Source organism: Camelus ferus, chromosome 23 (assembly GCF_009834535.1).
Source record: "Camelus ferus isolate YT-003-E chromosome 23, BCGSAC_Cfer_1.0, whole genome shotgun sequence".
Taxonomy (NCBI): domain Eukaryota; kingdom Metazoa; phylum Chordata; class Mammalia; order Artiodactyla; family Camelidae; genus Camelus; species Camelus ferus.
Genome location: NC_045718.1, coordinates 24,068,363 through 24,084,394, shown reverse-complemented (window position 1 = coordinate 24,084,394; position 16,032 = coordinate 24,068,363). Strand labels below are relative to the sequence as shown.

General features: G+C 33.7%; 1 protein-coding gene across 1 annotated transcript in view; it reads right to left on the bottom strand.

Annotated features, from left to right (window-relative positions):
• TPR (translocated promoter region, nuclear basket protein) overlaps positions 1-16,032 on the bottom strand; it is a 52,547-nt gene that overhangs the window by 6,139 nt on the left and 30,376 nt on the right. Inside the window, 14 exon segments of the mRNA XM_006185540.2 lie at positions 595-701; positions 2,666-2,760; positions 2,871-2,939; positions 4,160-4,344; positions 6,428-6,518; positions 6,729-6,860; positions 7,703-7,900; positions 10,365-10,448; positions 11,072-11,220; positions 12,087-12,359; positions 13,459-13,667; positions 14,361-14,422; positions 14,625-14,830; positions 15,824-16,022. Of these exon segments, the coding sequence (XP_006185602.2) occupies positions 595-701; positions 2,666-2,760; positions 2,871-2,939; positions 4,160-4,344; positions 6,428-6,518; positions 6,729-6,860; positions 7,703-7,900; positions 10,365-10,448; positions 11,072-11,220; positions 12,087-12,359; positions 13,459-13,667; positions 14,361-14,422; positions 14,625-14,830; positions 15,824-16,022 (2,059 nt within the window).

Genomic DNA, 16,032 nt, shown 5'->3' with positions numbered 1-16,032 from the left:
GAACAGCCTCCCAGAAACACAGCGGATTATATGGATGGCAACCAATGATTAAAAGGTAATTGACTCCAGAAATAACGTAATTCATGTCCAAATAACCAACTGCTATTACCTAATTTAGAGGTCATTTTCTTCTAAGTATTTTAAATACTTTATTTTTCTTATTTTTAATGTTAATGGAAAATATCTAATTAGTTTTATACATTTAACTAGGAATGTTAAATGTCAAACTAAACAGAAAATAAGCTGCATTCCTTCCAACAACTTTAAAATGGCTGGTAGTATGTATATTTATGTATATTTATTGGCACAACAAATATTCCTGATACCATTCTAAGAGCCAGAAGAGATACAAATGCAAAAGCTAGTCCTTAATGCTCAAAGAACTCAAAATTTTGTTGGAAAGACTTATACATAAGGCAGTGTTTAAAAAGCAGTAAATATATTCTAGCTTTTTGCACAAATTATGATAAGGATTATTTAGACATAAACTTTTAAATATTAATATTTGTTCACTTAAAAAAAGATCATGTCAGAACAGCTTATTACCAAATACATGCAAATTCAAGAGACCCAAGCTTTTATTTTGCTATTTACCTCCTTGAGAAGCAAGCTGGCCAAGATCAGAGTGGCTAGAACTTGTTTGTGGCATATCTTCAGGTGGCCCAAACCGGAATCTGGGAACACCAGCAACCTGTGGGGAACTAAACAGACAAAAATTAATTTAAGATGAAATTTAAAGTTACCCTGTTTAAACTGCAACGATGGAAAAAATGTAGGAAGGAAGAATAAGCATAAACAAAGTAGGAAGAAAACAGACTGAAAATAAAGCTGATAAAGGAATTCTCACTTAAAAAAATATTTTCAAAATACCAGCTGGTAAGAATTTACCAATGTGATTTATATATATGTGATTTATATATAAATAGCTTTCAGTTCTCCTAAACTATGCCTCACATTTCTTGAATCTGCTAGAAATCTCTGTGTAGATATACTGAAAGCAACACAAACTGAACATGAGATGTAACGAAAAAAGTTAGAATGAGATTATGAAACAGTTTGGTCTCACTTTTCAAAGTTTAGTCATAGATAAATCAGGTCACCTCTCAGGTTCATTTCTTATCTGAAAGAATTCACTAGATGGCTCCCAAGATCTAGAAAAAAATCTAATACTAGATGGCTGGAAACTTGTTTTCTCCCTGTCCTAGTAACACTATCATCCATCTTCCTGCCCATAATCCAGGATATAAAAGAGCATTCTCTCACCCTCAGCCCACTGCTTACCCCCACCTTTCTTGGCTAGCTAGCCACTGATGTTTATGGATTATACCTCTGTAATAACTCTTGAATCTATTTTTTCTTCTATTTCAACATTATTGCTTTAGTTAAGGACATTCTGTTTCTCAGTTTAAAAATTCACCTGAAAGAAAAAGACCTGCAATTCTTCTGAGCTATGAGAGAATGCTGCTGATTGGCTGGCACTCAGAACTTGTTTACTGGAGTGAGTCTGTTTCTGACTGGCTGACTTTTGCAAGGGTGGGGCTGACACTGATCACTTGGCTTATAAAACTGTGTTAGCTCAAGTCAGTTGTGGTCAACTGAGCAAGTTTAAAACTGGTTCTGATGGCCATGCGTTACCACATATTACAGAACAATCAATTGTCCCCCAAGTTTGTGAAAACCCCCAAGTTTGTGGAAACATTTTTATTCCACTCTTCAAGTACATCCTGTCATTCAACTCATACTTCAGCCATAATTAAAGATGTGTATTTTCATGTAGAAAGCCTTCACATCTTTTGAGAGGAGTGCTATAGCACAAGAGTTAAAACAGGTTCAAGAGCCAGACTGACTGGTTTGAAATAAAAAACTGCCACTTTCTGACTGTCTGACCGCTGGAAAATTTGTTAGCATTTCTATGCTTCCTTATCTGTAAAAGGAATAATGTGTCTATTACCATAAAGATTAAATAAATTGATTCATGGGAATGCTCAGGAAGTTTTAGGCATTCTTTTCCAAAACTCAATTTAATGTTGTCCCCATTAAATTCTCTCAGATTCTTTCCCTCTAGTTGTTGGAATAAATTACTCCTTTATTTGTATTAACAAAGCCTATTGCTTATGCTTCTGTTCTCCCCAATTGTTTAGGTTATAGTTAGTTGTGCACATACTTAGCTTTCACAACACTATCCATCATGATCACTGTAATTACCACACCTGCACCAACATCTATAATGCACTTACTATGTGCCAGGTAATATTCGCAACATGTTAACATAAATTCATTCAATTCTCACAACTTACAAGGTAGGAACTATTGTATTATCATTATTCCTATTAATAAAATGAGAATACTCAGGAACAGAAAACCCAGTAACTTGACATAGCTAGGAAGCAGTGCAGCCAGGTTTCAAACCCAGGCATTCTAAATGTCCATCTCCTTAACCATTGCTATACTGCCTTTAAATTTCAAATTCCTGATGGAAGCAACTGTATTTCATTCACCTCTACGTGATTTTCCCCAACACTACACCCTCAATCCTTGTACACAAGTGCTTAGTGCACAGCACAGAAGGACTTAACAAAAAATGAATCAATCAAAAGCAATCAAGTTAACAGGGGAACAGAAAGAATTTGATCAGTCACAAAGTGTTTTTCTTTCATTAACTTACTGAATTGCTTCAGCAAATCCATCAGTACGATGTGGCACCACAAGAGTTGGGGTACTTGGAACTGTTCTGTCTTCATCATCAAAAAAATGCTGCTGCTAAACAGACAGAGAACAAGAACTAAACAGGCATGACAGGAACATACGTATGGACTATACAAATACGTGCTGAACAAAAGAATCATTTTGTTTGATAGGTAGGTACTTACCATGCCACCTATTCCTGGGGTCAACTGAAGCCCACGTCCCACAGACTGCCTCCGAGTCATCTGAATTCTCTGTGTCAAGGAAGGCGTTTCATTTGTTTTAAGAAAGTAGGCAATGAAACAAACACCAAATAGCAACAGATATAGCTTATTACGGTGCTAATAAAATAACTGAAATGTTAGCAGATAACGTAATCATTGGGATTTTTCTTAAGAAAAACTTACTAATCTTGTACCAGTATTAAAGAAATCCATTTTGTAAACAATGACACATTTTTAACTATATAGACTAATATTAATCAACAGACCAGTATTTTATTAATGAATACATAATATTGACCAATATGTAAAACCAAACTCTGATCCTATCTTATTTGTAGGTAACTAATTTAGTTCCTATCGCCTAAATTTAAATGTTAGTAAGTATCCTTTGGATCTTAAGGGTTAATTATACTTTGGAGTTCAAAGAGCAGTACAGACTACTTGTAAATCATTTCCCAGTTTAGACAATTCTAAATTAATATGTAGTAAACTTTGCAAGATGCACGAACAACCCTGTATGGCTTTATCTTTTCACAATGAGTTATCTTCACCAGTGGTATTTCAGTAGATTCTACACTGAAGTGTGTTTACTTTAGTACACTACAGGGTAAGACGCAGGCTAGGTGATTAATAAGCCTTTGTACTTTTCCTGCTTTTTCTTCAAGAGCTTCTGATGAGATGTCCAACCCTACTGCAAAGAGCACTACAAAGAGTAAAGGGTCATGTACAGTTTCAAGAATTTTAAAAGTGGAAATTAATATGTATGATTGCAAAAAAAAAAAAAGAGAAAAGAAAGTTCTGTTAAACAACAGAATTTTTTTTTGAAAATAAAAAAAGACAGAAAACAGGCACCTTAGAAAAAGGAACCTTCAAAACAAATTGTGGTCAGTTGCTAAAATACATTTTATCTCACTTAAAATCCAAGATAATTTTTTTCTTTTTTAATCTGTAGAAACAGTGATCAGACTTATTTTCCCTGACTATAATCATTTCAATTTATATACAACTTTAATAAACCTTGCCTTTCCAAAGTTCACTTCATCTATGATTACAGTAGTGAAGTTACTGTTGTATTTCCAGGAAAATAATTCAGAGATTAGTTTCAGTTCAAAAATTTTATAAAAATATAAAACATTAAAAAGTTCACTTAATTTCTGGGGAAAACCAAAGTAATGTCTAATGGAAAGAAAGGGAGGAAAAGTCAAGATTTTTTAAAATTCATTTTTCAAAATGACTAGTACTTTTAATACCTGAACTGGTGGACCCAATTCTTGAGGTGGAGCATGAATGGTCAGTCTTGGGGGAAGTGGGTGTGGTGGGCGTCTGGGTGACTGAGGTGCTCGAGGAGTCTGTCTTTCAGATGCTGATGATGGTTGTTGTTCTCTAGAAATCTCCTGGGGGAAAGATGACTCTGCAGTACCAATATTTCCTTCACCTATAGGAAAAGAGCAGCTTATTTTGAACTATTAAATTTACCACAAAGCAACTTGGACAATCCCTAGAATTATAAATCTTACCACTAGGAATGTTCATCACCTCACTAATATTTTCAGAAAAAAAGTAGTGAGGTCAGTGAACTCAGAGATAATGAGTGTAAAATGAACAGTTGTATGGCCTTAGGCAAGTCCCTTAGCCTCTTTGAGTACTTTGATTGGTTAATAGAAAAATGTAAGCTACAAGAAACATTTTTCTGAAGATTTCAAATAATGGGCATAAGGCACTTAGCTTAATACACGAAAAAATAAACATTAAATAAATTTTGGCTTATATTATTGAAATAGGCAAATTACATAAAGACCACACCACACCACTACAGTTAGCAAGTATTACTGTTAAATGGGGTGAAGGAGATTGGGAAAAAGCCTTACAATAACACTTTTATATTTTGTTTTTTCTGAATTTTGAATTTCAATGGCCCTTCAGATGTCTGGGTTTTCCACATACAAAGTGAAACACAGAAGCTGTCTAAATTGAATAGCATATCAGTCTGAGGTCTAGAATCAGATTCCTGCTCTAATACTTATATAGCTATGTGACCTTGGTTATACCACTCTGCTTCTGTTCCTCAGATTCTTCACTGGTACCTAAATCTGATAAGCTTATTGTAAGAGTATAAGTATAGTTGTCAGAAAAAGCATTCTGGGGGGAGGTTAGGTTTATTTATTTGTTTATTTATTAATTTTTTAAATGGAGGTACTGGGGATTGAACTCAGGACCTCATGCATGCTAAACATGTGCTATACCATTTAAGCTATACCCTCCCAGAAAAAGCATTTTTTGTAACTATCAGCAATGTACCAAATCCACCCACTAACTTAGTTTCATCCAGACTGCTATGCATATTTTCACTTGACTGTAAAAAAGAAAGTCTCCAACAAGTATTCAATGATCATCTATTACATGTTTTTTATCTAGGAAAAAAATGGCTATGACCACTTGCCTTCAACAGACATTAGCTTTCAGTGATAATAACTAAAGAGGCAAAAAATTTCCCTCTATAACCCAATTATATGACACAAAAGATGTTTCTTAAATCTTATAAAACATTTTAGAAAATTATAAGCATTAATCTCTCTCCTTAGCTCGATACCACCCTTAAAAAGCAACACTATTCTTCATTATGGTTCAGTATTTATTATTTATTTTTCTCTTAAAAAATTTAAAAGTTGAAAAGGTTGTCTGCCTTTGTTTTCCTTAGTTCAAATAAGCATACAATTTGTACTTTTTTTTTTTCACAATTTGTACTTCTAAATACACAGGCCTATAACAGAAACTCAGATACGCTGTTTTCCCACTAGTCTACATGTATAAGATTTTTACTATATTCTTATTAATGACTTGGGACAGTATTATCTTTAAAACCAGAATATTATACCAGATGGTCACCAATTCTTCAAAATACATTTAAAAATGATTCTAAAATAAAATTATTTTCTATGAATTCCATAATGCTTTTACTGCCTACAACGTTCCTGGACTCATCCTTTAAAGATTTAATGAAAGGCATGCTGTATTGATCAAAAAATCTTTTATTCACTGGAATACCAGACAATATTGCAAAAGTTCCTATATGCACAAATCTTGAAACATGTAGCTTGATTAGACTGACCTCTTCTGGCTGTGAACCGCTGTTACTAGAAGTTCCTGATTAAATCTTTCCACTTAATAAGAATAGCAGCAACACATGGCATTTACAATACTCTATACAGATTTCAAGATTTTTCAATCATACAGCAGTCCCATGAGGTAGAAAAAATATTATGACTATATTTTATGGATATAAATATAGTATACTTTATGAAAGAATAACAGTGACAAAGCTAGAACAAGAACCAATCTTTTGGTTGCCAATTTACTAACCAAATTTTATTACCTCTGTGATAATTAAGTGCAATCCTAGTTTAGAAAATACTAGATTAAAACATTAAATTAATTAAATTAAAATATTAAAAATGTTCAATTAAAAAGAGACTGAAAAAAACAAAACATCATTAAAAAAACCCAAAATCAAATCTTACCGCTGTTTTGAGAATCAGCTGCTCTCTGATTACTTTCGCCTCCACCCATACTTTCTTCTGTTTCTGTACCTGGATCAGTCCCATCACCACCCTAAAAACAAAATATTAATGCTAAGTGCAAATAAATCAAGCAATTATCTTAAAAAATAATTAACCAAACCAAACCACAGTAGAAACAAATAAAAACCCAAAGATATGAAAAGTTGTAATGTTCTGAGAATACAGGCCTTTTTATACTCCTGGAAAAGTTTTCTAAGCAAGTTCCTAAAGAAAATGGATGGTCAAAATTCTAGCCAGTTACCTCCGCATCATCAGCTTCATACCCGTCGTTGCCATCTGCACTACCAGTGCCTTCATTACTATCTTCACCCTCGTCTCCCATCCCTGTGTCATCTTCGTCGTCATCGTCTTCTTCCTCATCTTCTTCATAATCCTAGTAAAAAATGCCCAAGTATAAATAAGGATCTAGGATATGGTATACATGTTCTGCATATTTTGACATCATGCTTAGAAATTTAAGTGACACATCATTGACCAAGATAAAGGAGTTGTCCTGAGAGTTGTACAGGATTAGTTTAGTGGGAGCAAGCAACAAAACTATGAAGCTTATTGGAATTAGTACAGTAATGATCGGCTCTGAATTCTAACTGTTTGTATAAGATCAATTCAAAGATTAAATCTCCTAGATGTCCATGGAGTGTCAAGTTGTCTTAAATTCTAAATTTAAAATGTGGCATTGAACCAGAAAATGATGAAATTGTACTATATTATGAGCTTTAAAAAAATACAGTTTGATGAATGAATCTAAAAATGAGAAGTTGTCAATATAAAACTAACTCCCAAAATAAGATACTAAGTTTTACTTAGCATATGCTTTAATTATGACACCTCAATTTCTTTGAAAAGAACTATAGGGCTCCACGAGAAAAAAATACTCTTTTTATTTCCAGAAACCACAGAGATTACAAGTAAATCCATGGTCACTTATCAGTGAGATTTAAGGTTAAGTTTAATTAAACTAATAAACCCTAAAGGATTTAGTAATCATTAAAAAAAAAAAAAACCCCAAAACAAAATTGAGATTTCCCATCATTTGGAATATGCGAATTTCATTATAAAATGTTCACTTCACAACTAGTCAGGATAAAAGAAAAGCAAAATAGTCTATTTAGAGTGATGGGGAATCACATTTTACTGGCTGATGCATTAGTAGTCCCAAGGATTTAGCATTTCATCCAGAAGTCAAAACAATAAATGATTTCAAACTAAATTTACCTCATGCTCCCCATCATTTTCATCATCATCCTCCTCTTCATCATCACTGTCAATTACAATGACATCATCTCCTTTGCCTTGACCATCTTGGGATGAAGTTGTTTGCTGATCTGACTGAAGAGGTCCAAGGTCTATTTGTAGGGAATGAGAAGTTTCTTCACTGTCTTCCATTGGAGTATAATCACCCTGGGTAACTCCCTTCAAAAAAAAAAAAAATTTAAATTTTCAAAAGTCAAGTATACTTAAAACTATCAGTGACATAGGTAGACATAAGTAAAGACTAAATAATACATATGGACTACTAGCATTTTGTTTTTAAAAATACAGTTCTCAAAAGTAGATTTAATTTAAAATACATGCTTTGGGTTTCTTTACTGTCTTTCTATAGTAGAATTATTATAAATCTCACTGGGTAAAACTCCAATTAAAAAAAGAGAGAAATATACATATACAGATATGTTTGTCATAACTACCAGTGTGGTATTGGAGATCAGTGCTGTACTATAGAAATATAATGTGAGCCACAATATGTTTCACGTATGTAATTCAAAATTTTTTGGCGGTCACTTAAAAAAATACAGGTGAAATCAATTTTAATAATAATCTTCATAGCCAAAAATTATTTCAACATGTAACCAATGTAAAAATGATTAATTCTGCATTTTAAAATTTGTACTAAGTCTTCAAAATCTGATATATATTTCACACTTAAGTACATCTCAGTTTGGACTCTCCATGTTTCAAGTACTCAACAGCCAATGTGGTTAGCTGACAGCACAGTTGCACACCAAAGTCAGAAAAAAAAAAATAACCATGGGACTGCAACATATAATTTTTAAAAAGATAAAAAATTTCCCCCCAAAAGCAGAAGGTCTGTGAAACACACTAAATGAAATAAGCTATTTTCACAAAAACACTTTTCCCCAAAAAACTCTCTTAAGCCTTCAAACCACATGAAAGATATACCAGATATAAAAACAATTCTTTGCTTAATCTACTTCCTCATAATTTCATTTTGTTAGCTACTGAAATAAACTATAATTTAACTTTACTTTTGATATTTACTATAAAAAGTTGAATGTTTACTTTTTAGTTAAGCACTCAGCAAAATCTATTTTTCACACAAATCATAAATAATATGTTGTGAGCTAAATCATTCATAAAGATTATGTTTACTATAACGGAAAAAACAAGTAAGTCATGGTATAATTAAAAATGTAACTCAAACTGACATGATTATTTCAAGAAAAGCAACACTTACAAAGAACATCTGCTTCACTGTCAGAAAATTAGAAAAATGAACTGTTACACATTCACACATTCAGTAGATAGTGCAGAATGGAAAGCCCAATGGCACTTTTGAGTCACAGACAATCTTGCCAATCTCAAGAAAAAGCTTTGCAAAAAAGATTTTAGTATAATTTAACCAAGTCTGACAATAACATGGAAATTCACATCATTTCAAAATTGTTATTATGCTCTTCAGGTATGACTCTCTCTGAAGGAACAGACAAAATCAATGTTATTTAGAATATAATGCATGCATCTTGCAGGTATAGTATTTTGTCCTTAGCCCAAGAAAACTAAAAAAATTAACTTTCAAAATTAATGCATCTAAGAAACTCAAATTTACTTGCAATTTATGGTTACTTACGATTAGCTTGAAACAATTCCTATATTTTATACAGATAAAGTAATTTTAGAATAACATGATCCTAAAATTTTATCAGGACAGGAAATACTGGTTCAAGCTTAACAAAACAAATGGAAACCAGACAGCCCGAGTTCAAATCCTAGCCCCAATGCTAGGATTTGGGTACATGAGAACTTGGGTACATTTGAGAACTTGGGTACATGACTCATCTGGGTCTCAGTGTCTTCACTAATAAAATAGGGTTGTTATGAGGATTAAATTAGTTAATAAATGTAAATTTCTTAGAACATTTGGCATGTAATAATAAGTTCTGTGTTAACTAATATTACTGTAATTATGAATTCTCAATTCCTAAGGCAGAGGAATGGAAAAAAGGTAAATAATAATTTGAGTGCCTAACTTGTGGCAGGTACTACTTTAGGTACTCTACAATACTAAAAATTACATTGTATTATTCCAACAGATGAGAAAGTTGAGGCTTAAAGAGAATTAATGACTTGCTTATAATCACACAGCTCCTAAGTGGTGGAGTTAGGAACAGAACCTAGTGATTTGTAACTTCAGTGTCTACACATTTCCACTAGTCAAGCTGCCTCTGGAGAAGCCTCAATGAAAGTTCAAAAGATGAAGACATATACAAATGCATTTCCTTTCATGGATTATTTTAATTCAGTAAGGAAAGCAACAGAGGACCACCAAACGGGGCACTATTGATTAACTCAAGACTCAACCAGCACTCGTCCTTTCAAACAATTAAGAGTGGGTAATCTTTACGCTTGGAAAATCTGTGTTGACTATAAATAAAAACATTTTTTTAATAAAGTTTAGAAGGCAGGATACTAATTAGGGGTAAAACAAAGCAGAAATTGCATTGGTAATTCTAACAGTATTTCATTAAACAAAAAAGCAGCAAGTTAGAAATAAAGTCCAAATAATATTTCAGTTTGTCAAAGCTCATTTCATTCATTAAAAGCAACAATTTGTTTACTTTAAATGTGTTTTACGTACTTCTCCAATGGAATCTTGAGAATCTTGGTTGTATACTTGAGTCTCTACCTCTCCATCAGTACTTTCTTCTGCCATAACTTCTTCCTGAATAATGACAAACAAATGTGTTAACCATACCAGTTCACTAGATGAAGCATCACCTGTTCAGTTAGTTCTTCCAATAAAACAAAACTCAAATCTGTAATTTTATGAAGCTGCACATCAGAAATGCTCACTTATATTTATTTATAAAATATAACTAAATCACATTCTTCTTCAGTATATACAAAATAAGGTTTACAAACATTAAACATATGCTAATGAAATTAATTTAACAGTCTCAGAGTTTGATAATAAAACAATTCATTACAATTTACCCTCAACAAAAGAAAATGAAGGAATATCATCTTGGTTAACCTCAGAAAAAAATGTTAAGTTAATAGTTTGAATTTTAAAAAAAGATTGAAATGGAATTCATCCTGTTTTTGTAGCTGTGGTTTTAAAAGTGAAATGGGAACCAATTCAATTAAACATATGCAAATACATAAAAACAATGTTGGCAACAGCAACAATACCTGGGCTGTCAATGGAAACTCTGCAGTAAGATCAACAAGAGAGTTTTCTGGATGTTGACAACAAAAAATCCATTCATTTAATAATGCTGTAACTGAAAGAATATCTTAGTTCTATTGGTAGAAGTAAAAATAAACAGAAGAACCTTTACGCACCTCAGTTCCTACAGGAGTAACACTTTTCAACTTCTTTGGAAGAGGCATTTCCACTGTGTCATCAGAGATTTGGTCTGATGCTTCTATGGTGCTATCTTCTTCCTCTTCACGTGTACGCTTCGGCAAAGAAGAACTTGGGGTAGCCGAAACTTTGAAATCACATAATTTAAGTCTTGAATTAGAGCATTATAATAAACCCAATTTAGACAAAAGTTAATTTTAAAAACATTTTGGTCATTTAACTAAAAACAGACACAGGAAACATTTGTTTGGACAGAACAACATAACTTCTTCCTGCTAACCCATGTATAAACAAAGAGCAATTTACGCTTTGAACCGATGGTTTTATTCAATCAACTTAATCTTTGGTTAATAAAGCCAAAAGCCAATCAATTTTTACAGCAATACATCTGACTCACTGTGACTGTACTGATATATAATTGCTATTCACAAAGCTCATATAGGGCCTTCTATAAATTTATAAAACTCAGGACTCCTTGGATAAAAACAAATTTCCTTGTATGTTTAGATTTGAAAATCCTTATACAGTCTTCTTTTAGTTCTCTGGACCTGTACTAAGTTACAGCGGACCCTTGGACAACTTGGCGGTCAGGGGTGCTGGCCCTCCATATCTGCCATCCCTTTGCGTGTGCAGATTCAACCAACTGAGAATGTGTAGTACTGTAGTATTTACTACCGAAAAAAATCCACATATAAGTGGACTGTGTAGTTCAACCTGTGTTGTTCAAGGGTCAACTGCACATACAATGTTACAAGTTATATCACCATTAAAACCAGTCAAAAAAAAAACCTCGAGAGGAAGAAAGATCTTAATGACAAAAACGAGTGACCTAAAATAGATTTCAGCATAAATATAAACTGTTAGGAATATACTCATCCATGCTAACACCTGGTAGAAAACAAGAATGTACAAAGAGTACTTAAGATATGTATTATATCCAAGAAACGATAAATGCACAGGTCTACTCTAACTTCATTTTAAAATTAATCTTACCAGTGCCAAATACTGCTGTGGAAGTAGAAGGCCGCTCAACTGGCGAACTCTGAACCACCTCCACTATGTTCGGGGACAGCTCCTGATTTGTAGGCTCAATCTGAGGATGACTCTGTTGAGTGGGTTGCACAAAAGCCGTAGCCTGTGTCTGTTGCTGAACAGTTAAAATGGGTTGAGGGATAGAAGGCTGGACGTTAGGGCTGGTAGAACGAACAGATCCACTTGTGCTTCCGAACACTGGAACATGTTCCACAGGCCCTTCTGATTGCATAGCTGAAAAATAATTATAGTATTTAATATATGAAGGCCTCTGTTCTTACCAGAGCCAGAATCACCCTTCCCTATTCTATGTTATAGGTGACATTTGCATGGTTGTTTGTGTAAACGTCTCTTACCACTCACTAGACAAAAACAATGAGGGTAAAAGTAATGTACTATGCATTTTTCTACTGTCTGTGTGACTGACATGGTAGTGCACTAAACTGTTGGCTGAATTAAATAAATAAATATCTGTAACTGTTTTTGCATCTATTATTCTATTTAAATTATGACCAAATAAAATATTGAGAAGCTCAAAGTCAAATCGTTAAGTTTTCATTAAGCATCATTTTGTTTCCAATCGATATAAAATGATCATTAAATTTAACGGTAATACATCTCATAATGTAGTTCAAATAAAATATCCTGTCCTTTCACAGCATGTATACACTATATATCTCTAAACACTTGAATAATTTACCGAATTCTAACATTTGTTATGACAAGAATCTAAGGAAATTGTGTTTAGTAAAGTTTTACTGACAACCTATCTTGGAGTTGGGTAAAGGGATTAAACAACCAAAAATTAGATTCGTACCCTTGAGGAGCTCAATCTAGTGGAATAAAAAGGCACGTATTCAACTCAATAATATGTAGTTGAAATTGTTGTAATGAGTAAGAAAGCAACACGGGAACAAAGTGGTGAAAGCAATTAAAAGGTCAGATAGTTTCAATGAAGAGGTGGTATTTGGGCTGAACCCCAATTTAGTGTGGTTTCCTAAAGTGGATTTCATATCATCTTTCTTAGCCAATAGAGGTAAAATTATGGTCCTAGGAAAAGATGCCATATACTTATAAGGGTGTCTTTACCCCCTTTTTTCCAGTTTAAAAACAAAACAAAGCAAAAAGGAAGGGAGGGAGGGAATATGCTACATTAACCCAAGCATCCCAGGAGACACACACCTGAAAATATTTTACTATGATGCCCCACTTCTACTATGTCTGATTTCAGCTTTAGTGGAAGCCTCATTCATCCCTGAAGTCACTATCATCTTCTCACGATAAATCTCAACCTCAGCAATTAGTCCAATCAGATCTATGTTATTTTACTTACCTTCCTGTGATTCCACTTGTGTAGTGGGCATCACTGTGGCTGTTGGAGTAGTAGTAGGATTTGTAACAGTTGCAGGTGTAACCATTGGGCGGATACTAGCCCTGGGCGTTGACTTATTTCCAGCCATAGCTGCAGCTGTCACTTTACTTGGAGTAGACACCACAGGAGTTGGTTTGATATTGGCTGTTGGTGGGTCTGATGTGCTGGCACTTACAGATGGGAAAATGGAAGAATAACAAATCATGAAAGATTACTACAGATATTCCTTATAAAATACATTCATGCTATCAAAAGCAAAGCATGTATGCTTCCTGAAGTGACTGTCCAGAAATTATGATCTTAATATACATTCAGATCTTATTAATTCTGTTTTTCTTAACACTGCTTTGGGTAGACTTTTGGCAGATTTTAAAAAAAGTAAAGAGACAGCATAGTTCTATATTTTTTGTTCACTAAAAATTTCAAAACTCTTGTTGGAGAGATTTTGAATTTAAGCATTAAAAACTACACAGGAAATGCTCTGCAGTGGTGCATCCAGACAACACAGAATGTATTCAACTGTTGATCTCTGAAGCTAAGTCTCAGCTCAGCGTCTTATACAACACAGGGAACACATCAGTATCCTACCTTAGAAGTCAATCACAAACTAAAAGACAAAAGATGTTTTCTCTGCCATAAAGCTCTACCTATCTGATAGGATTGAAAGTATGTTTAAAAACAAGAGTTCTGGGAAAAAAAAATGTTAGCAACTACATGATGCAGTTTTGCACAGGATAAAGAGCTCTTCAGTTATATATTTTCATAACAGAGTATAGATTTTTTTTTTCTCCCCAAAGATCATTAGATCTTCCCCGAACTTTAAAGGAAAAACAGGGAACAGGCTGTAAAAGAGTAAAACTCACATTCCTCTTTCACCAGAAGCTGGAGTTGTTTTCAATGTGATCTGTCTCTGTTGTTCTGGGACCTATAAAAAGAAAAATATGTATTATTATCCTATCCCAAAAGAGTCCACTAAACAATGCCATCAAAATATTTTACTTTTGTTAAATCTCTCTGTATACTTGGGCCAAAATTCACTCTGACAAAGGCTCCTAAATCACCAGACACCTTCGAGTAAAATGCAAAAAGAAAAATGATTCGTCATTTAAACAGAATTAGTTAATCACCTTATTAGTAGGTTCCTGAGGCTCATCTCTCTGCTCAAGGTGTCTTTCTTGATGTTCCCTGAGCTCTCTTTCCAAACGACTAATTCGACCTTCATACTGGGACTTAAGAGCAGTCATACGAACATCCAGTTCATCTTTCTGCTGATCTAAGGCTCCATTCCTTTGTTTAAGCTCTTCATTTTCTTTAGTCAGCTGATCTTTTACACCTAAAGTAACCATGTGATTCTATTAATGTCATAATCAAACACTGGAAATAAAAACCATTTATGTGCTTAATTAATAGGTACTCAAAGGTCATATGAGATTCTATTCCTGAACTTTTAACATCTACAATAATTCTGATACACTATACAACTCAACAAGCAAAGTTCTAAACACATCTGTATTTGCTTCATTATTCTAATATAAAATATACTCCAAAATAAAAACACTTTTTTCCAAAATAAGATTTCAAAAACGTAAAGGATCTACCATAAACTACGGACAGTCAGCAGAAGCCCTCTTATATGGCCTTTAATATTTTTATATATTAGGAATTACAAAATTTTCATTTCATAAAATATGTAACATATACTCAAAATAATTAAGTACATTTTTTCTATAAAGTAAGTTGCCAGGGGCACTATCTTAGAGATCATTAAAAAAACTGCTCAAAATAAAAACCAACCGACTTGGCATTTTATTTACCCACTAAGCAGACTGGTAAAAAAGATGCAATAAGGCCCTGAGCATTGCAGCACTGGGCTCCTCATAAACCTGACATGATATTCTCCCTGAAGGGCTAACGGGGGAACCCTCACTGAAGTGATGCACAGAAAAATCACTGGGCTAGTAAGACACAGTGCTGTCTGGAAATTTACAGAAGGCCACTGGACAGTATACTGTGGACCCAAAAGATCTCCGTCAGAAGGTAGTAACAGTTTCACGCTAAAGCAGAGGGTCAGCTGTATTTCCCATTACCAGCTAAAAAAATTAAGAAAGGCTTCATAAATAAATTAAGGATATCTCCATCACTTGAAAATTAAAACTGCTATAATTTTGTATCTAATTTAAATAAGCCTAATACTTAAAGTGCACATGCACACACACACAAAGTTACACTATGGTATTCTGTTTTCTCTTTTCCCATTTCATTTTAAGCCTGCATCAATAACCACTTTTCACCATCAAGTTCAAACCTTCGAGTATACAGAACTTACCAGCTAAATGTGCAATTTTTGATTTTGCTGCTACAATAGCCTTTCTTGTTTTTTCTTCCTTTTCAGTTATCTGCTGTCGGAGCTGCTCCTCCTGTGTGGTTCTATCTTGAAGGTCCTGACGAAGTCGTGAAAGTTCAGATTGAAGCTGCACAGTCTGTTCCTGGAGAGTTCTTGCTTCTGCCTCTTTTTCAGATAAGGTCTTTTAAAGG